We start from the raw sequence: 23,610 nt of genomic DNA, 5'->3' as shown, positions 1-23,610 counted from the left end.
AGGGCATAAACATGTACTAGTTTACTATGATGTAGAGAAGGGCATAAACATGGACTAGTTTACTATGATGTAGGGGGACATAAACATGTACTAGTTTACTATGCTGTAGTGAAGGGCATAAACATGTACTAGTTTTCTTTGATGTAGGGGGACATAAGCATGTACTAGTTTACTTTGATGTAGTGAAGGGCATAAACATGTCCTAGTTTACTTTGATGTAGGGGGACATAAACATGTACTAGTTTACTATGATGAAGTGAAGGGCATAAACATGTACTAGTTTACTAAGATGTAGTGAAGGGCATAAACATGTACTAGTTTACTATGATGTAGGGGGACATAAGCATGTACTAGTTTACTTTGATGTAGTGAAGGGCATAAACATGTACTAGTTTACTTTGATGTAGGGGGACATAAGCATGTTTTAGTTTACTATGATGTAGTGAAGGGCATAAACATGTACTAGTTTACTATGATGTAGTGAAGGGCATAAGCATGTACTAGTTTACTATGATGTAGTGAAGGGCATTAACATGTACTAGTTAACTTTGATGTAGGGGGACATAAGCATGTACTAGTTTATTATGATGTAGTGAAGGGCATAAACATGTACTAGTTTACTTTGATGTAGTGAACGGCATAAACATGTACTTGTTTACTTTGATGTAGGGGGACATAAGAATGTACTAGTTTACTATGATTTAGTGAAGGGCATAAACATGGACTAGTTTACTTTGATGTAGGGGGGGGGGGGGCAAAAAAAAAGCAAATACTTTTTTACTTTGATGTAGTTAGGGGCAAAGCATGTACTTTTTTACTTTCATGTAGTGAGGGCAGAGGTATGTACTAGTTTACTTTGATGTAGGGGGGGGGGGGGCATAACATAAGCACATACTTTTTTACTTTGATGTAGTTAGGGGCAAAGCATGTACTTTTTTACTTTGATGTAGTGAGGGCAGAGGTATGTACTAGTTTACTTTGACGTAGTGAGGGGCATAATCATGTACTATTTAACTTTGATAGGGGGGTTAGGAGGGCATAACATAAGCACTTTTTTTTTACTTTGATGTAGTTAGGGGAAAAGCATGTACAAGTTTACTTTGATGTAGTGAAGAGCATAAGCATGTACTAGTTTACTTTGATGTAGGGGGAATAAGCATGTACTAGTTTACTATGATGTAGTGAAGGGCATAAGCATGTACTAGTTTCCATTGACGTAGGGAGGAGAATAAGCATGTGGCTTGGGGAGGAGCATAAGAATATACTTGTTTTCTTTGATGAAGGATGGGAGGAATAAAAATATTCAATATATCAATATGCACTGTTTTAGCGGAAAATATGTTGACAAGTTGATATAAACTGTCCCTAATACTCCTTTTGAACAGGTTGTTGTGACAGAGAGATGTCTACAGGTTTGTATTGAACAGGTTGTTGTGACAGTGAGATGTCTTCAGGTTTGTATTGAACAGGTTGTTGTGACAGAGAGATGTCTACAGGTTTTGTATTTAACAGGTTGTTGTGACAGAGATGTCTACAGGTTTTGTATTGAACAGGTTGTTGTGCCAGAGAGATGTCTACAGGATTTGTATTGAACAGGTTCTATGTGACAGAGAGATGTCTCCAGGTTTGTATTGAACAGTTTGTTGTGACAGAGAGACGTCTACAGGTTTGTATTGAACAGTTTGTTGTGACAGAGAGACGTCTACAGGTTTGTATTGAACAGGTTGTTGTGACAGTGAGATGTCGTCAGGTTTTGTATTGAAAAGGTTGTTGTGACAGAGAGATGTCTACAGGTTTTGTATTGAACAGGTTGTATGTGACAGACAGATGTCTACAGGTGTTGTATTGAACAGGTTGTTGTGACAGGGAGATGTCGTCAGGTTTTGTATTGAAAAGGTTGTTGTGACGGAGAGATGTCTACAGGTTTGTATTGAACCGGTTGTATGTGACAGAGAGATGTCTACAGGTGTTGGATTGAACAGGTTGTTGTGACAGAGAGATGTCTACAGGTTTTTTATTGAACAGGTTGTATGTGACCGAGAGATGTATACAGGTTTTGTATTGAACAGGTTGTATGTGACAGACAGATGTCTACAGGTGTTGTATTGAACAGGTTGTTATGACCGAGAGATGTCTACAGGTTTGTATTGTACAGGTTGTATGTGACAGAGAGATGTCTACAGGTGTTGGATTGAACAGGTTGTTGTGACAGAGAGATGTCTACAGGTTGGTATTGAACAGGTTGTTGTGACAGTGAGATGTCGTCAGGTTTTTTATTGAAAAGGGTGTTGTGACAGAGAGATGTCTACAGGTTTTGGATTGAACAGGTTGTTGTGACAGAGGGATGTCTACAGGTTTGTATTGATCAGGTTATTGTGACGGAGAGATGTCTACAGGTTTGTATTGAACAGGTTGGATGTGACAGAGAGATGTCTACAGGTGTTGTATTGAACAGGTTGTTATGACCGAGAGATGTCTACAGGTTTGTATTGAACAGGGTGTATGTGACAGAGAGATGTCTACAGGTGTTGTATTGAACAGGTTATTGGGACAGAGAGATGTCTACAGGATTGTATTGATCAGGTTATTGTGACAGAGAGATGGCTACAGGTTTGTATTGAACAGGTTGTTGTGAGAGAGAGATGTCTACAGGGTTTGTATTGAACAGGTTGTTGTGACAGTGAGATGTCGTCAGGTTTTTTATTGAAAAGGGTGTTGTGACAGAGAGATGTCTACAGGTTTTGTATTTAACAGGTTGTTGTGACAGAGAGATGTCTACAGGATTGTATTGATCAGGTTATTGTGACAGAGAGATGGCTACAGGTTTGTATTGAACAGGTTGTTGTGCACGAGAGATGTCTACAGGTTTGTATTGAACCGGTTGTATGTGACAGAGAGATGTCTACAGGTGTCGTATTGAACAGGTTGTTGTGACCGAGAGATGTCTACAGGTTTGGATTGAACAGGTTGTTGTGACAGAGCGATGTCTACAGGGTTTGTATTGAACAGGTTGTTGTGACAGATAGATGTCTACAGGTTTTGTATTGAACAGGTTGTTGTGGCCGAGAGATGTCTACAGGTTTGTATTGAACCGGTTGTATGTGACAGAGAGATGTCTACAGGGGTTGTATTGAACAGGTTGTTGTGACAGAGGGATGTCTACAGGTTTGTATTGAACAGGTTGGATGTGACAGAGAGATGTCTACAGGTGTTGGATTGAACAGGTTGTTGTGACAGAGAGATGTCTACAGGTTGGTATTGAACAGGTTGTTGTGACAGTGAGATGTCGTCAGGTTTTGGATTGAAAAGGTTGTTGTGACAGAGAGATGTCTACAGGTTTTGTATTTAACAGGTTGTTGTGACAGAGAGATGTCTACAGGATTGTATTGAGCAGGTTATTGTGACAGAGAGATGTCTACAGGTTTGGATTGAACAGGTTGTTGTGACAGAGCGATGTCTACAGGGTTTGTATTGAACAGGTTGTTGTGACAGAGAGATGTCTATAGGTTTGTATTGAACAGGTTGTTGTGACCGAGAGATGCCCACACATTTGTATTGAACAGGTTGTTGAGACAGACAGATGTCACATTCTACAGGTTTTGGATTTGATGTGTTCAGGAAACAGGCAAAAGGAATCAGAATGTACTGGAATGGACAGGGAATAAACACTTGTGAGATATACATAACTATAGGTATCACAAGTAGTCAGACAGAATGCCAACCTTGAACATTTTGGTGTCCTTTCTTTATTATCACAGAATTTTGTTTAAAGTCATTTAGGGCTGTTTTCAAGTTAGCAACAGAAAACTTTTCCTTGTGAGTTTCTCCTCTGTGAACAGGTGGTGCTTTGTGTTCCGATGTGTTTTCATAGTCATCATCAGGACTAGAATCTGAATCTTCCTGGGTCTGACGTATGGGTAAAAACTTGACAATCATCAACCTAGTCATCCAGTTATACACATCATTATCAAATGTTACATTGGCATTTCAGATTTTTAACTTTATCAATTTATGTAACACATGCTTTCTCTTTTCAAATTTATTTAAAAAATTAAAATGAATATGTCAAACTATTAATAATATAACATTTCAATAAACTGATACAATTTTACTACTTTGAAATCATGCATTGCTAGTTTTTGTATCATCAGACAATGTGGAAATCCTGCGAAATTTGTTTAGTAATACATGTCATCTCGTTGCCTATTATCTTTCATCTGAAAATATTTTTAGAAATTTACAATTCCATATCAAGATTGATTTATTCATATTAATAATAAAGTGTTACAAGAAAAACATGTTTACAGGTATACATATTTAAAAGTCTCCTTGAAAATCTGGAATCAGAAATCCATTAAATTATGGAATATATTTATCAAAGCTTTGCAGATGCATTTACCTAGTTGATACCCTGGTTTGTTAATACATGCATGCAAGCAGTAAGGTAGTTGTATGTCTCGCTTAGTAAGATAGTGGAAATAAGCGTGCCAGTATAAATATAAAATTATCCTAAAATATTGATAATAAGCCACAGCTTATTTTTTCATTTTCAGTATGAAATCCGAGGCATATTTTTGATGCCTCCCTCTTTTCAAGGTAGTCTTTAATATTTTCGACGTTATTTAGACAGTAAGCCATCAATGACTTATTTTCAAGTCCCTCGTTTTTAGACAGGAACATTTTTATGTTATCCAGTTTTCTTAATTATTTTTTTAAAGTCAGTTCAATACTAATTAAATCATGTATTTATTTGTGTCCTGTAAACATAGACTTTTCGAAGCCTTCCTATTTTCAAATCAGGCTTATTTTGAAATTTTAGGGTATAAGACCATATCTTTCATAAATATACAACATTTCACAGTTACATGGACAGATTATGACTATGATGAATTCCAGCATAGTTTTCATATATCCAGTAACCTCATGTCAATTCCAATTTGGTTATAAGTTTAGTGAGATTTGGCCAGCTGGGTTTTTATACTGCTGATCAGCTAGCTAACATTGACACTGGGATGAAGTGCTAGTCTGACTCTCTTGTATTAATATATTGCTCTTGGTAAAAGTTTCAATTCACAATAAGGGTTTTCTTCAGTACAGTATAGGAGTTTAGATCGGTTAGTGAATAATGTTGAAGACATCCGTAATGATCATCATGCTACAATGTATCTTGGAAGTATGATACGAATATTTATATTTCAACAACCAAAATTGATTCTAATATTGACATGTACGTATCAAAGATATGAAATGCAGGTAAAGCTTCATACAGCAGACCTGTAAATTAACATTGACAAAATATTTAAAAAAATAATGATTACAACAGCTTATTACAATATTCACCTGAAATTGAATATCTGACATAAATTTGCCCAATATTTCAAGTTATAGAATTAAGTGTTCTCAAGTCTAATTAAATGTTGGTTTTATATATAACTTCACACAATGAAAGAGTTAGCCTGTTTATTACTTGAGGTAAGACACAGATATGTATGTCCAAGCAAAGAACAAGTACTAAAACCTACTGCAAACATTTGGCGTATCAGGGGCTACTCACTCTATAACAAACCTACTAATAGTAACAAATTCTTTTCAAAAGATTTTAAAGGAAGCTAGACTCTGCGAAGTCACAGAGAAACTTGATAAAGAATGCGAGCTAGGTATAAATGAGCACAATAACCCCCCACCCCCACTCCCACCACCCCACCACACACACACACACACACACACACAATTTCATTTCCCCAGTCTAGATATACATTTTTTTACATGTACAGTATGTTATTTAGGTTATGTATAATATGTTATTTAGGTTGAGTGTCTCTATAATTGTAATTGTGCTTTCTTTTGCACAAAATTTATAACAACATGATTGTATTATTTTGTTTTGACTTTAATTAGCGATCGAGTCCCCCAGTTCATCCCTTACCAAGCCTTACCAACACCCAGCCTAAAGCTGACAATTAACTTCTTATAGATACAGATACAGACATTAAGGAGCATCAAGTTGGTAAAATGAACCTACAAGACCCAGCTGTAATGATACTTGTACCTGAAGTAGCTGACTGCATTCCTATAGCTTGACCCTTAAGTGACCATCACCACAAAATTGTGACTCATTTGCATACGACATGAAAGTATATTGATATATAGTCGTACAAATCACATCAATGCATGCAAAGCACCAAATAAGATATTTACAGAAAACTTTTCCAGAGTAAGATCCAAATACTATACAAGGCTACAATAGTTCTGTACGGCCTATATAATAGTTCTAAATGGCCTATGTAGTTTTAGATACGTTTCTGTTTACGAAGTTGATAGATTATCAATGAAGGGTCCATGTTATTGCTAAGTCAACAGTCAAACAATTGTACCATACCTGGTTGTTGAATTTTATCTGGCTTTTTATAAACTCGAGTTGGCTTCCGGTCCATGTTATTCACATGGCCCGATGAATTGTTTCGAAATATATGTCGACACGCAATGACGGCTGAGCCTTCTTTAAATATTGTTTTCAGTCTATTTTCCGGAGGTAAACTAGAACTCCTTTTTCTTGCATACTTTCCAAATCCCTTTTTCTCTAAAAATTTTCCCAGAGCACTCATGGTAGTATCAGTGGATGAAGAAGTTTCACCTTTCATTGTGTCCATTGACGCTTTGATTATAACATGTAGAACAAGGTGTCCTCCTTTTAACAACTGATTCCCATGCACATTTTTTACATCACAAGTATTTTACTATGAACACTGTCAGTATAATGATCCTCTAATCATGGAAATCACATTTTAATATCCAACACCATTCATAAAATTCCATGAGACATCCAAGCTTGTGTTGAAGGGAAACTAAACGAATTATGAAATATAGGCTCAAGTGATGTAAAACATTATCATGACAATGTGTTCATTTTCACTATATCCAAACAGAATGAGAAATAATCCACAAAATTATGTCACACTATTTCAGTCTACATAAGAGATTGTCAGCCAAACATTTCACATCCAAAGTAACTCGCTGTTGTTATGTATACTGCATACACAAAGCTGTCATCTCATCATTTCACCTTCACTTGTAAGTGGTCAAATTCTAGTCAAAAATTAAAATATCACCAACTACTGATAAAATCAGTGTCGCGACAAATCGATATATCACCACTCCTATATACAAATGCATATGGTTTGAATGATTCTTGTTAACAGAGAAATATTAAAAGGATTAGCTCCAAAATATATAGGGTACAAATTGGTCAAGAGAAACAGAACTGACACAAATCTGTCCAGTATTATCACAAGCACATGTTGGTCAGGATGTCAACATGCCTGGAATAGATGTTTTTACACTGAAAAATTGTGTACATGGATATTTGACTTACGATGTGACTCCTGCTGGTGTATCCCTACATACTACTACCTTGAGAAACTATGACCTGAGGCTGTTATACCGGCTGAGACATATCTCATGATTGAGTGGTGATGGATGGTTTCAGGCCATTTATGCTAATGTTAGTCATTGAATTCTGCATGTGGACAACAACTCAACGTGTCCAGTAATGACATCATTAAGTAGTGATAATTATGGTAAAAGGGGTAAGTGATCAAGATGGGACACTGATCTCTTATTATTATGTCAGTATTAATATTGTGGTAATGCAGAGCAATCGATTTATGACAGATTTCAATAGGTAAAGATCAGGTATTTTAAAATCATAAACATACGCGAGTCATTTGATAATATTATATAATGGCCACTATCATGTCTGAAGAAGCCTTCTTTAACAACTATCATCACATTTTTGTTAACAAGTTGACAAAAAAATGTAATTCTAAGTAATGAAATTATTAAGTTCTTTTGATTGTGACCTTCAGCCCTACTATAAATATGTCACTGCTGACATCACATATGTACTGACATTTACTGCCAATATATATAGATATATGTATCATCTTAGGAGTCATTAGATAACAGTTTGTTTACATCATCATATTTACAAGTTTGATGAGTATTTGGCTGTATGTATGATCCAACATTTTCACTGGTAGCTAAGGGGCCCAAACTGTCATGTTACCGAACCCTATGACTCAACAGTACATACGTACTGGTAGCTACATACAAGAGGCCCAATGGGCCTGCATCGCTCACCTGGTATTAATCTCACACTTGTAATCTTAAAAGTGGACTAAAATACAGCTTCAGGCAGAATATCAGTGTTTGATTCATAAGAACCTATTAAAAGATTTAAACATATGACGCCTGTGACCTTGAATGTCGAACATCGACATCAGGTTGGAAGTGGATCAAGGTCAATCATTTGAACAAACTTTGTAGTCCTTCATCCCAGCATGCTACATGCCCAATATCAGTACCTTGGGCCTTTTGGTTATTGAGAAGAAGTTGTTTGAAGATTTTAAGACATCAGACCCCAGTGACCTTGAAAGTTGGTCAAGGTCATTCATTTGAACAAACTTGTTAGCCCTTCATCCCAGCATGCTACATGCCCAATATCAGTACCTTGGGCCTTTTGGTTATTGAGAAGAAGTTGTTTGAAGATTTTAAGACATCAGACCCCAGTGACCTTGAAAGTTGGTCAAGGTCATTCATTTGAACAAACTTGTTAGCCCTTCATCCCAGCATGCTACATGCCCAATATCAGTACCTTGGGCCTTTTGGTTATTGAGAAGAAGTTGTTTGAAGATTTTAAGACATCTGACCCCAGTGACCTTGAAAGTGGGTCAAGGTCATTCATTTGAACAAACTTCGTAGCCCTTCATCCCAGCATGCTACAGGCCCAATATAAGTACCCTGGGCCTTTTGGTTATTGAGAAGAAGTTGTTTGAAGATTTTATGACATCTAACCCCAGTGACCTTGAAAGTGGGTCAAGGTCATTCATTTGAACAAAATTGGTAGCCCTTCATCCCAGCATGCTACAGGCCTAATATCAGTACCCTGGGCCTTTTGGTTATTGAGAAGAAGTTGTTTAAAGTAAAAAGTTGACGCCGGACAGACGGACGACGGACGCAGCACCATATGGCATAAGCTCACTTGCCCTTCGAGCAGGTGAGCTAATAAGGGGTTCAACTGTCAACACATTCTGCCTTTTAATTTCAACAATGTACTGGTAGCTACAATGTACCATACATGTATTGGGGTTCAAACTGTCAATATATATATACTGCCTTATAATGATTGGTAGATAAGGGATACTTTTTAATAGAAACTAAAACAAGACTGCTTTAAATTAATATTACAAAATTTTAGAGCAAACATTCTTCATGGTCTGAAATTGCTACAACTTATCTTTAATACCAAATATTTCTCTAAGAATGGCAATTTTCGGTACATGATAGGTCAGGTAGTTACACCTCCATTCAGGATAAATCTTTTCAGAAATCTTCATTGATATATGTAGAATCCATAATGTTATATGTATACTTTTCTCAGACAAAAACATCACTACTTATTCAGCAGAAAACAAAACCAGTACAATATATACCTACCCAAAACTGGGAGTTTCTTACATTGTCTTCTCTTATGAAATTTCACAAAACGAAATCTCATGATTTTTTCACAAAAACTTGAACAACATCCCATGACATCAGAGAAGTATAACTTGATCCTGTGGACAGGGTGCCCTACCCCTAGATGACTTCTAAAGATAGAAACAGATTGGGTGCTAGGTATATACACGTGGTTTAAAGTCTCTAAGTGCAGCATGACATCTCTCTAACCTCAACGCTATCTGCTGTGGTAACTGTGGGTAGATGAAGCCGCTGACTGTGTACATCACAGAAACATAGATGATGTTGTACCATCAATTCACAGGAACACTTGATTGTAATAAAGAAACAAGAGGCCCAATGGGCCTGCACCTGGTATTAATCTCACAATTGTAATCTTAAAAGAGGACTAAAATAAAGCTACAGGAAAAATATTAGTGTCTTAATTGACAAAGTCATTCAGAAGAACCTGTTAAGGGATTAAAACACATTTGACCCCTGTGACCTTGAAATTCAAACATAGACATTAAGTTGAAAAAACTTCATAGCCCTTCATCCTAGAATGAACTTGCTAAATATCACCACCCTATACCTTTTGCTTATTGAGAAGATGACTTTTAAAGATTTATGCACTATGGACCAGATGTGACAATTTAGTAATTCAAATTATAGACAAAGGTCATTCATTAGAACAAACTTTAATTTTTTGTAGCCCTTAATCCCTGCATGCTACTGGCTAAATATCATCACCCTGGACCTTTTGGTAATTCAGAAGAGGTCGTTTAAAGGTTTTAATGACAATTGACCCTGTGACCTTGAATATGAGTGAAGGTTATTCATTACAACAAATTTGGTAGCCCTTCATGCCAACATCCTTCCGGTCAAATATCATCGCCATGATAATTTGACATGTTAAATGTTAAATAACAGTTTGTATACAACTATATGTGCTTCTACATGTATGGCTTGTTTAGTGTGTATGGTTTATTTAATCATTAATTTGTAATGTCAAAAAAAGCACTTAAATGTTCATGTACATTATGTATCTTTTCTTTGTGTTGCTAATTACAAGAATATGTGCTTTGGCAGGTCTCTTTTCTGTGTAGTGTATTGTGTCCATCTTGATTTCGTATCTAGTCATCTCTATACTGTTGATATATTTATGCTAATGAATTTTGACCAATCGGCATTATCCCCTAGAGGGGTATTAGTATTGACAGCACCCTATTCATTCTTTGTTTTTGGCGGATTATCATCGTTTGTTTTTACGCATCTTTCTCGACTTTTGAAGTGTTTACTACACTAATGGATTTATCTTAAACTACACCACGATTACTCAGTGACAGTCATCGCCGTATGATTTAACTTTCGCCAGTTTGTTAAGTTGTAAACGTGGATCAGTCAGAGTTTGAGAAGAAACGTTTGTTTACTTTCTGCGTGATTGTTGGACTTGAGGTATGGCTACGCTACACACTGGAAGCAAGGCAGCCTACTGATCATATCCTGTTGTATGTATAATACCACCTTACAACTTCGTGTTTAAAGACGTGACGCACTTCCTATACAATTATAGCGAGCGAAATACTTCGCCGTGATTCGTCATTTCATGTGTGAACTTGACATTGTACGTGCACTCGACCGTGCCAGCCTTGCACTCTATATAACATCAATATTTATCGACAATATTGTGAGACAATAGTTTGAAGACATGGGGCCTAAATGAAGGAATTCTAGGTGTTCCGTACGATCCGGATATGCTGGAAAATTGGACAACAGCTCGTTTGCGAGAGAAATTTACAAGATTGACAGTACCATTCAGGGCCAACAAGAAACGATTGGCGTTGGTGAAAAAATTGAGAGAAGCGAGGTCAAGAGGTGCGCGATCCCACAATTCCGTGCGACAAGGTTACTTTGAATAGTGAGGATGGTTTGCAAACGCAAATGTTGGTGGACATCATCACTGGTTTGGCGGAGAGTGTGTCTACATTACATGACAGTTATGTCAGACTGGAAAGGATATTTAGTGATTCTGTTACTAGCGACGCCACAACTGTGGCACCAATTAGTTCCTTGACTAATTCTTCCCAGCGAAGATATGGCTTTTCAGCAGAATCACTACCGTTAGTAGAAACGGTTTCCCCTTCATTACGGCAGCAAATCATTTCATGAAGGGATGTTAACTTGGCCGCTCTGCTTATTCCCTACTTTACCGACCAGAGTGACTCAAGTTGTTACAATTCTGACAAACCAGATGCCAATCTGAGTGAATTTATTTTGGCCTTCGGAGTGTATAAACATGTTATGTGTACTGCTCACCCATCCCGTACTTGTACGAAAGGGACATAGTTGAAATGGGCATACAATATTTAGTGGGATTTTATGATTACCACAGACAATTTTCTTTAAGAGCATCGGCCCAACTTCAATTTAACATCACCCCAAAAGATTGGTCGGTGCGAGACAATACCCTCTTCTGTAACATATTTGCCAATCAACAACCTGTTTCTTGCAACAGTACCCTTTATACCACTAGCTTCTGTCCGACACAAATAGAACAGCGTCAAGAAGGTTCAGCTTCTAAAGGCCTACAGAAATTCGGGTATCTTGATTCGAAAGAAAGAAAAAAAGAGTTTCACGTGGGCTGTGAAATTTGCAACAATTTCAATGGACAGAATGGTTGCAGCAGGCCTGTGTGTTATTTCTACCATGTTTGTCTGGTCTGTAAGGGAGGCCACCCAAAGTCTGCTTACCCTTTAGATGGCAGCAAGCCTCCAGGAAAGAGAAAGTAGTCTCGTCTGGTCTGTAAGGGAGGCCACCCAAAATCTGCTTGCCCTTTAGATGGCACCAAGCCTCTAGGAAAGAGAAAGTAGTCTCCACTCACCCCTCAGAAGCCACTACACCAATTAACATCCCGCCTTAAAATTTGAACTTCGACATCATCCGGATAGAAGTTTTGTAAATCAATTGCACGACGGATTAACTTTTGGATTTGATACTGGATTTCAGTCATTACCTGTCAACTCCATCATATGTAGGAATCTAAAGTCAGCTACAGAAGATCCAGGATGTGTGACAGATCTTGTCGAAAAAGAGCTAAAAAATCTAATCGGTCTCTTTGACTCTGTACCTTACCCAGAATACAGTATCAACCCTATTGGATTAGCAGAGCACAAATACTCAAAAAAAAAAGTCTTATTGCTGATTTGTCTGCGCCACACGAAGATGCGAATAATCCTAGCCTCAATAGCCTAATCGATAAAACTACCTGTTCTTTACATATGTTACTATTGATGATGCTATTCATCTTATCAAATCCGCGGGTAATATGCTTGGTTAATGAAAACGGACATTACAGACGCTTTTAAGCTACTGCCGATCAAACCAGAGCTGTGGTCGTATCATGGTATTCATTGGGCAAATAAATTCTAATTTTTCACAAGACTAGTTTTTGGTAGCCGTTCAAGCCCCAAGTTGTTCGACAACTTGTCACGAGCAGTTTGTTGGATTGCCAGAACCAACTACAGTATTGCTAACATTTTACATCTCTTAGATGATTTCCTAGTCATAGATCCAGCATATGTCGATGCGACAGCCACCATGCAGCGGTTTTTGTCAGTGTTCTCCAACCTCTGTATTCCTTTAGGAGCTCACAAAACTGTGGGACCATGTACTGTTTTGGAATATTTAGGAGTGTATCTAGACTTGGGGACCAGTGAAGTGTGCATACCTTTTGAAAAAATAGTTAGTATTTCACAATTTGTAGATATTTTCAAGTGGAGGAAGTCTTGTACGAAACGTAGGGGAATAGAGGCCTTGAGTGGATCAACCTGCCTCTGACCACACCAATCGCAGAAGATGCTCCACCTAGACTGGTAGACTGCCGCGAAGAAGCCCTGATGGACCTAGTAATTCAGTCTGATACCGGTCCAGAAAATCCCTTCTGTGTGAGACCACCGGAGATAGCCTCCATGCGTGAAGGTGGAGTATAGCAGGGCGGGAGTGCATGATTCTGGACCTCGCCTGACATAACAGGTTCCACCTGGGTGGGAGGACCAGAGGCCCTTCCACCAGAAACGACAGAAGCTGAGGGAACCATGGTTGCCTCAGCTACAAGGGAGCCACCAGAATTAGGGAGCAAGGCTGCTCCTCATACTTCTGGAGGACCTTGACCACCAAGTTGAAGGGAGGAAAGGCATAAGCTGTGGCAAATAGGTCTACATGAGGCCTGTCCCAAATCAGACATATTGCTCGGAATATAGATGGATCGAGCTATCACTCCATCAGAACCAGCTGAAGACGTCTTGATAGGGTGTCTGCAAGGACATTGAGTCTGCCTGGAAGTTACTTGACCAGAATGGTTAGGCACAATTCCTGGCAAAGTAGCAAAATGCGAATGGCCAGGGCGCCAAGGACGTGAGACCTGGTGCCACCTTGCTTCTGCAGATAAGCTACAACAATTGAGTTGTCTGTTGGCACCTAAATCACCTGGTCTTGCAGATAAGACCTGAGGTCCTGGATGGCCAACAACACTGCCCTCATCTCGAGCACATTGATGCGCTCAGAAAGATGATCCCCTGTCAACGAACCTGAGCGAGCCTGCCCATTCAAGTATGCCCCCCAACCTACTTGGACGCATCGGTATACAGGGTCATGGTGGGTGAGCTCCTGTGCAAGGACACCCCCTTCAGGACATTGTTCCGAACTGTCCACCATTGGGCAAATTCCTTGACCAACTGACCGAGAGGAATAAAAGCCTCCCAATCCCGCGACCAGGAACCCAATGGCTGAGAAGAAACATCTGCAGAGGTCTGATGTGCAGCCTGCCCAGAGGAACTACATCTGCTAGTGAGTTGGGAAACCCCAGCAGACTGAGGTAACAACGAACCTGTACCACAAGAACTCTGGATAAACTGAAGCACCAGACTCTTTGCCTTGATGAATTTCTCCTGAGTTGGGAGAACTATACCCTTGGCTACGTTGAACTGGTAGCCTATAGGAACACAAAGTCCTGGGAGGGAGACAGTTCTGACTTCTTTTGGAAGGGGATGAACCCGACCTTGAGAAAAAGACTCAGAACTAGTGGAGTATCCTGCACCAGGGACTCCCTCAGTGAATGAAGCATGAGGGAGTCATTGAAGTAAATATGTATGTTGATACTTCGCTAGTGCAGAAAACCTACCACAACCTGCAGTAGCGAAGTATCAACCATGGGGGCAGTGATAAGGCCAAAAGGCATAGCCCGGAACTGGAATATCTTGCCCTCGCATGAGAAGCGAAGATACTTCCGGCCGACTTCCTGATGGGAATGTCAAGTCTATTAAAGAAGCCCACATTCCTTCCCTGACTGAGGCAATAATGCCTCTCGGGGTCTCCATCTGAAAGTGGGGAGAGTCCACAAACCGATTGAAGGCACTTAGGTCTATAATCAGGCGCCAAGCTCCCGACTTCTTCTTCACCAGAAAAATTCTGGAATAGAAGCCTGGAGAGCACCGGCACCTTGGGCGCACCTCAACTGCACCCTTCTCAACTAGGGTAGCAATTTCCTGTCTGACAGCTAGAGCCTTTTCCGGGATCCACCGGGGGTGGGGGAAAGACTGGCTCTGCTGTGAGCGGAGTTTCCTGTAACAACAGGATGCTCAATCTTTCCGCAACTATTGACAATGCCCAACTGAGTGATCTCCTTCCACTGAGGAAGGAAAGTGGACAGTCAAACTCCTACTGGAAGGTCCGGTTGAGGAAGGCCAAGACCTTCCCAAACGTCTATGGGGCTGTCTACGACTGTTAAAAGACCTGTAAATGAGACCTTTGATCTACTTGCCCGGACTGAAACGGAAGAGATGTGGAGAGAAGAAGTCAGGAACACTACTTCTTACCCCAAGAGGGTTAGCACTCTGCTTGCCCTTTCTCTTGGCTTTGGCCTTAAAGGTAGACTTAGCCTAAGCCGTGGACTGAGTCTGGTGAGGTCTCAACTTAGCCTTCTTCTTGGCCTGGCCCGAACCCCGAGGGGTTCCAGCTATTCAAGCAGCCGACACTTTTGAAACCAAAAGTGCTGAGGCTACTGGGTCCTCCTTAACATCCTTCTGAATAGAAGGAAGGGCACCCCCAAAGAGCGAAGGACCTTCGAAGGGAGAGGACAAAGCCTGGACTCCCCGATGGGCACTTGAAGAGAAAGCCGCAGAATTTTCTCCAGTTTGTGGTGTTCCTTGGCAGAGAACACCACCTGGTCAGTCGCCGGTCCTGGCCATTGCCGTGGCTCGTGAGTTTCCAGCTTAGCTGCTTGACTCTGAAGTTTGGCGTTATGAATGGCGTAGTCCGAGGACCTAACCTTAGACAAATCTGCCAAACTCAACTGCAGGCCAGCTGCACCAGATGCACGAGAGGATGAACCAGCCTTCTCTGCCATCCTACCATGGGCGAAAGCCAAAGCCAAGGAAACAACAGAACCCTCAGGCAAAGACTTGTCGGAACAAACCGAAATCTTAGGCGGAACAAGCAGACTCAGCGGCACAAAGTGCCCGCATGCCAGCCAGAGCACGGTGGGCTTCAGCCTCAACGTCAGGCTCTACCTCAATCTCAGCCGACACCTCATCATCTTCAGATTCCAAAGAATCAGAATCATGACCAGGTTCTGACTGAAACTCAGTCATCACACTCCCAGGTGACAGGCTGAGGACGTCATCGTCCCTTTCCCCCTTCTCCATTTCAGTACTGAAGTATCTACTGTTAAGGGCAAGGTAGAGTTCTGAAGACTCTCTGAGAAAGACCTCTTACGAGCTCTCTTAGGCTCCAAAGGGCCAAGATGAGACTCTAGAAGACCTACGAGACGGGGGGATATTGGTCTTGGAGGGAGATGTCCTAAAAGTCCTATTAGGTCTTTTAAACACAAACTTCTCCCCAGGCCCAGAGGTGGGTGGGAGCTGAGCATTCAGCGAACCTCCAACCTGCTGAGGTGAGACCGGTCCCCAACCCTGATTAAATCCTGGAGGATAACCGGAGTTGTACTCAAATCCCTGAGGAAATGGGGCCCTAGGACCATAAGGAAAGGAGTGACCCTAGTACTGACCAAACTGATCAGTGGGTACATGGGAAGGAATACCCTGACCAAAAGGAAAAGGTGAACCGCCACTCCCTCCCGGAGCGAAACCAGAAATGAAAGGCCGAGGGCCAGACATATGACCAGTTTGCTTCTGGAAAGCATCAAAACCATGATGCATAGTACTTGAAACATGAGACCCAAAGGACTCATACCCGAGACCATGGGGTGTCGCCCGACTCTTGTCAGACTTCTTCATTACCCATTGGCACGGCCCACGGGTTCCGTATGGTGCAAGCTGGTATGAAATCGACCCCAACAGGGTTGATACCGGATATTTGACCAGGAAAGAGAAGGGACTGTGAAGAGTCATGAGAGATGGCATTGCTGCTACACTCTGAGGGGCCCAGATAATTTAAAGAATTATCACTCCCCATCACAGCAGAGGACCCAAAAGGATCCTCATTCATGACTCTTTCCCCACAAACAGACGCTCCAGGACTGACTAACAAGAGGCCCATGGGCATTAATGGTCACCCAAGTCCTACAGTATTTATTTTTGTTGTTGAAATATGTACCAATTTGAGTAAAAAATAGTTAAGTATAACGTTAACGTAAGTTTGTCAGGACCATGAGCTGATCATTCTTAGACGAAGTTGCAGTTAAATAAAAGGACGGACGAACGAAGGAGGCCACGGTATGGCATAAGCTCACCTCGGTCCTTTGGACCCGGTGAGCTAATAATGTATACATGTACTTCTTAATGTATCTTATTCATGTTTTTTGCTAACATGTGTAATAAGCAGATAAACAGTTTATCGTGTTTTAGTTGTATATAAATTGGACCTTTTGGTTATACAGAAGAAGTCGTATAAAGGTTTTTAAAACAATTTACCCCTGTGACTTTGAATATGGGCGAAGGCCATTCATTTGAACAAACTTGGTAGCCTTTCATCCATGCATGTTACTGGCCAAACATCATCACCCTGGAGCTTTTGATAATTCAACAGAAGTCATTTAAAGGTGAGTGAAGGTCATTCATTTAAACAAAATTGACAACCCTTCATCCCAACATCCTTCTGACTAAATATCACCACCCTGGACCTTATGGTTATACAGAAGAAGTTGTTCAATTTCTTTTTTAGACAATTGACCCCTGTGACCTTGAATATGGGTGAATGTCATTCATTTGAAGAAACTTGGTAGCCCTTCATCCCTGCATGCTACTGGCCAAATATCATCACCCTGAAGCTTTTGCTTATTCAGAAGAAGTTATTTTATTTTTTTGAACATATTTGACCCCTGTGACCTTGAATATGTGCGAAGGTCATTCATTTGAACAAACTTGTTTGCCCTTTATCCAAGCATGCTATTGGCAAAATATCAACGTACCCTAGGTGTTTATTACATACTTTGTATAATAATATAATTTGCAGATTCACTTCACTGAGATACCTGAGCACCACCGTTAATACATAAGTAAAGTATTAAGAAACACAGGAGTTTCAATTAACTTCTCCAATAACTGTTACACGGTGGTACTTATTGCCAATCTCAGATTATTTTGGTGCACTTTATTGACTTTGAAAATTGCAGAAATGAATGAATCACAAATTGCAATCTCTAAATATATATAAACATTATTATCTGATCATGTATGTCACTTCTTTTATCAAAACATGAGTCAAACTTTCTTCAAAGCACTTCAAATTCAATAAATATTACTTTTAAGATGTAATAAATTTGCGTGGTCACAGATTCCTCCAACCTTTTCACGTCCGATTGGGGAATCGAACCCTGGTCGCCTTGGTGGAAGGCAAGTGCGCTATCCATTGCACCACCCAACCACCCAAATTAACCTTTTATGCTTGCTAAGCTTTATATTATGAAAACTAAAACTGCTAACACATTATAATAAACCATTTATCCTTACTTGCATAAAATCTGTTTTTTTAATTGTGTTTTTGTGCAGGTTTTTTGTGCTTTATTGCAAATAACAGTGAAGGGTTTCTTCGTGCTTAGTGCATACATTTGTGTGTGTGTAAAGGTGCATTTTGTACCAGCTTATTGAAAGCAGGGGGAGGGGAAAAAAACTCCTTAGTTTTCACATAGTTATAGGTATGCACATGGAGAGTGGATTTCTGATATGTACATGTATGTTGATGAGGCATGGGATAAACATGTAAATGACAACTCACTCTCTGCTTCTGCCTCAGTATTTGATAACTGGTGACTTGATTCTGTGGTTGTGTTAAGTTGTCAACTAACCTTAGGTAGCCTGCTTCTTCCTCAGCCTCATTGTCTTGACACACAGTATGTAATACTTAGTATGTTACAAGCAGGCACAAGACATAATATTTAGTAAGTAATGCCATACTTGTAATATGTTACAAGCAGGCAATAGACATGCTATTAAGTGTTACAAGCAGACTATAGCCATAATATTTAGTAAAGAAACTATGTGTGACTGTGAGTACTCTGTGACTGTAAGTACTGTGTGACTGTGAGTACCATGTGACTGTGAGTACTGTGTGACTGTGAGTACAGTGTGACTATAAGTACTGTGTGACTGTGAGTACCATGTGACTGTGAGTACTGTGTCACTGTGAGTACAGTGTAACTGTGAATACTGTGTGACTGTGAGTACCATGTGACTGAGAGCACCTTGTAACTGTGAGTACCGTGTGACTGTGAGTACTGTGTGACTGTGAGTACAGTGTGACTGTGAGTACAGTGTGAATGTGAGTAACGTGTGACTGTGAGTACCATGTGACTGTGAGTACTGTGTGACTGTGAGTACTGTGTGACCGTGTGTACTGTGTGACTGAAAGAACTGTGTGACTGTGAGTACAGTTTGATCTCTTACTGAAGCTATGTGTGACGGTGAGTACCATCTGACTGTGAGTACCATGTGATCCCAAGTACCGTGTGACCGTAAGTATCGTGTGATCGCAAGTATCGTGTGAATGCATGTACCGTGTGACTGTGAGTACTGTGTGACTGAGAGGACTGTGTGATCTCTAACTGAGGTTATCTGTAACTGTGAGTAATGTATGACTGAGTAACTTGTGACTGTGAGTACTGTGTGACTGCGAGTACCGTGTGACTGTGAAAACCGTGTAACTGCAAGTACAGTGTGACTGTATGTAATGTGTGACTGCGTGTACCATGTGACTGCTAGTATCGTGTGAATGCGAGTACTGTATGACTGTTAGTACTGTGTGATCTAGGCCTCTTGGTTATCGTGAAGAAGTTGTTTGGAGATTTTAAGACATCTGACCCCTGTTACCTTGAAAGTGGGTCAAGGTCATTCATTTGAACACACTTGGTAGCCCTTATCCCAGCATGATACAGGCCCAATATCAGTACCCTGGGCCTTTTGGTTATTGAGAAGAATTTGTTTGAAGATTTTAAGACATTTGACCCCTGTGACCTTGAAAGTAGGTCAAGATCATTCATTTGAACAAACTTGGTAGCCATTTATCCCAGCATGTTACTGGCCAAATTTAGGCACCCTAGGCCGATTGGTTATTCAGAAGAAATTGTTAAAGAATTTAACATATTTGACCCCTGTGACCTTGAAAATAGATGAAGGTCATTTATTTGAACAAACTTCGTAACCCTTCATCCCAGCATGCTTCTGGCCAAATATCATCCCCCTAGGCCTTTTGGTTACTGAGAAGAAGTTGTTTAAAGTAAAATGTTGACGACGGACAGACGCCGGACGCCGGACGGACGACGGACGCCGAACCATGCCGTCGGGCCAGGGAGCTAATAATAATCATTACTGTGTGCAAGATTATGCTCCTGCATCCCTTGAACAGAAACCTTGTCTGAATTAATCTCCCTTTCAATATACCAATCCCAGAAGAGGAACACTGGATTGGTTGAGAGATGCAATGTAACATGTCCACAGAAAAGCCTGCATGAGTATGGCCTCCTGTGAAAGCTTTCATCAATGAAGTTGGAAAATCTGTGGACACTGATGCATTTAACCAGGAGAGAGGCTGCCAGAGCAGATCTCAAAAAGGAAGCGAATGCAGAACTGAAACTGATCTACCGGAACAGATAGCAGATCTGTGAATCAAGCTTGCTTCAGCTACTAGTCAGCAATCAGAGAATACAGCAAAACTGCTCCTGAAGCTTCTAAAGAAATCTGTCCTAAAAAATGGTCTGGGGAGTAGGTAAACTTTCACTTGATTCCAGTCCAAGAAGAAAGTGTCTATAAACATGTACCATGTGGTATCATCTTTGGATCCAAAACTGGGAGAGATATAGGTTGAAATCAAAGCATTCAACTAGGTGAGGGGAAGCATGACTTCCTTGAGGATCCACATCTACCAAAAAATCTGAGAAACTAAACACATGACCATGTGATACGTTCATGAAGTCAGAACGAATTCCTAAAGCCTCCCAAAATTCTTTTCCAATGAAACAACAATGTTCAAAACGATGGTGAAAAAGTTGACCAGGTAGACAAAATTTTGAGAGGAAGAGTCACCTCTGACTTCTCTTTGGATGGGATGAACAGGAGTTCCAGGACCAGGGTATCATGTACAGGAGTTCCAGGACCAGGGTATCATGTACAGGAGTTCCAGGACCAGGGTATCATGTACAGGAGTTCCAGGACCAGGGTATCATGTACAGGAGCTCCAGGACCAGGGTATCATGTACAGGAGCTCCAGGACCAGGGTATCATGTACAGGAGCTCCAGGACCAGGGTATCATGTACAAAAAAATCCCTGACCACATGTGTGAGCCTCCTTCATTTAGGGACCACCTGTGTTAAGAGGCCGCTTTTACTGCCCCTTATAGTAGTGTTTTTGTTGTGATTTGAAGTTGTTAATTCAAACTGAGACCCTTTGCATTAAGATACCACTTTCCAAGGTGGTTTCCTAATACAAGTTTAATTGTACTATTTTCAGTATTATGAGAATATTGTTATAACTTTGATATCAAATTTTACTTTTAATAATGGTAATTGATATTTGTACTGAAAAAAAAAAAATCTGTTTGCTGATTTAGACATAGAATGTATCTCCTCTAAATGGCACATACAGTGATATTTAACTTTAAGGAATTTATTCACATGCATATTAATATAAAGAAAGTATTAGCAACAAAGCACAGTAGTATATTTAATTGCTACATTTAGTTTGCATCAAAATAAAATAACAAGGACAAAGATCATTGCATATATAGTTTCTTATTAATGATAAGCCACTTGAATAAATTAATGTAACCAGTTCAAATTTAATATTAACACACATTAAACAGTTAGTAATTATGTCACTGACCTACAGTTACAGATTCCCATGTCAAAATGTTGCATTCATCCCAAATAGAAAATCAACATCGATTTGGTTTAATTCTTGTCAATCATTTAAGCAACCAATATCTCACAAGCCACCATTATACTTTTTTCTGATTTGAAATTCCTTTCCCTTGACCATAATTAATGGCTTATCTGAAAAATGGCTTTTGGAAGTTCTGCTTTCATTGTAATTTTCCCAAATCACTACACGCCAGGGTGCTTATTTGATCAAATATAGTAAAACGGATAAATGTAGGTATAGTTCTTTCCCAATAGATCAGCACTCTTAACTCCCATTTATTTCAGGACTAAAATTTCAAATAAAGGTTTTTTGTGTACTTTCAGTTAAATGATATTGTTACTTTGTTCTAGAGAAGTTTTGTTGGTATAAGATAGGGTTACTGATAAGACAGATGAAGGTATATAAGGTGTAAAAGATAGAATTAGAGGTGGTCGACTCTAGTCATCAAACTACTTATCTGTATGCCCATCTCTGTTGTGCGAACTGTGACCTGTTCAAAACAGTTACCATTTTCTAATAAATGTACAATAATAATACACCAAAGAAAATTATCAAACCAAAGAGTAAAAATAAAACCAACGTGCAATTAACCATTTGGCTTACTCTATAAACAAGATTTATATTACCTAAAAATATAATTTTCAAGTAACTTTGGTAGTACTTCCAGAATGATCACATATATTTGTACTTATAGGGCTATGAACAAGTCAGATAAGTATAATATTGATGTTTTTCTTCTCATCTCATGTGCTGTGAGACCACCATAAAAAGCAAACATTTAGTTGTCATTTAAGGCTGTTTCTTAATTAATAGGCTTGCAATTCAATAACACAAATATTAGGAAATAATTTTAATTTTAGAATGAAAAGAAACATTTTTGATTCAACCTTCATGCTGGTGTCCTTTAAAATGTCCTTTACCCATAAAATACTTATCTGGATGAATATTTGAAACAGGGAGAACAGTATGGTTTATTAGAAAAGCTCTGATTCATCCAAAAGTTAATATTAGATGGTCAGTTTATAAAAGCCCTATATCCACTTCATGCAAAACAAGAGGCCCAAGGGCCTTAGTGGTCACCTGAGTTATATCATTGGTACCAGTAGCTCAATTTCATAGTTAACAAAATGAGGAAAACAGCATGTAAACAAAGTGAAATACAATAAGTGTCATGTCACCAAAGGATAAGAACTTTAAAAACTATTCAAATAAATTATTTTGCTATTGAGAATTTTATTCTCTCCCCAAGGGAGAGCAGATGATCCGGGGAATGTTGAAATTTACAATTTAGGTAATGGTAATTTAGGTAAGGAGCTTTCTATCCATGAACAATAAAACATCTGAGTGACTAATGAAGAAGATTTTTTTTACTATTAACAATAATCCCCATTAAGGCCCCGCCCCACCCCTCCAGCCCCTGGGGATGGGGCAGGATCTTATTTTCTCATACCATTTAATTGCCATCTGGCAGCATAATCATTCCAACCAAGTTTGAATAATTCCCTGCTGAAAATGGACAAAATATACCCAAAAGTACTATTTCCCTATATTAACTAAAGTCAACTTTACCCCCTCCCCAAAGGAGAATGAACGGCCCAGGGGTAATAAAATTGAAAAATAGATAAAGCCCCTGACAGAATTTTCATCCATGCACAGAATTTGATTGTATTACATCTAAGTCTGAAAAGACGATTTTTGAAATATTGGTTAATTTTCCCTTTGGTGCCCCTGGGGGTTGGGGTAGGA

The 23,610-nt window shown here is 39.6% G+C and overlaps 1 protein-coding gene across 11 annotated transcripts in view; it reads right to left on the bottom strand.

Annotated features, from left to right (window-relative positions):
• The window catches only part of LOC110442655 (vegetative cell wall protein gp1-like), a 206,612-nt gene that overhangs the window by 102,231 nt on the left and 80,771 nt on the right, over window positions 1–23,610 (bottom strand). For 9 of the 11 annotated variants that reach the window (XM_021486355.1, XM_021486348.1, XM_021486356.1 and 6 more), the window contains exons 8-9: window positions 22,322–22,354; window positions 3,723–3,911 (exon numbers count right to left, since the gene is read on the bottom strand). The exons of the other annotated variants lie outside the window; for them this stretch is intronic. In XM_021486355.1, coding sequence (XP_021342030.1) covers window positions 3,723–3,911; window positions 22,322–22,354 — 222 coding nt within the window. The remainder of the gene's footprint in view (window positions 1–3,722; window positions 3,912–22,321; window positions 22,355–23,610) is intronic. 11 annotated transcript variants of the gene reach the window in all.

The sequence above is a fragment of the Mizuhopecten yessoensis genome, unplaced genomic scaffold (assembly GCF_002113885.1).
Source record: "Mizuhopecten yessoensis strain PY_sf001 unplaced genomic scaffold, ASM211388v2 scaffold716287, whole genome shotgun sequence".
Taxonomy (NCBI): Eukaryota; Metazoa; Mollusca; class Bivalvia; order Pectinida; family Pectinidae; genus Mizuhopecten; species Mizuhopecten yessoensis.
Note: the sequence above shows the minus strand (reverse complement) of the source record. Positions and strands in the feature narration are given on the sequence as shown.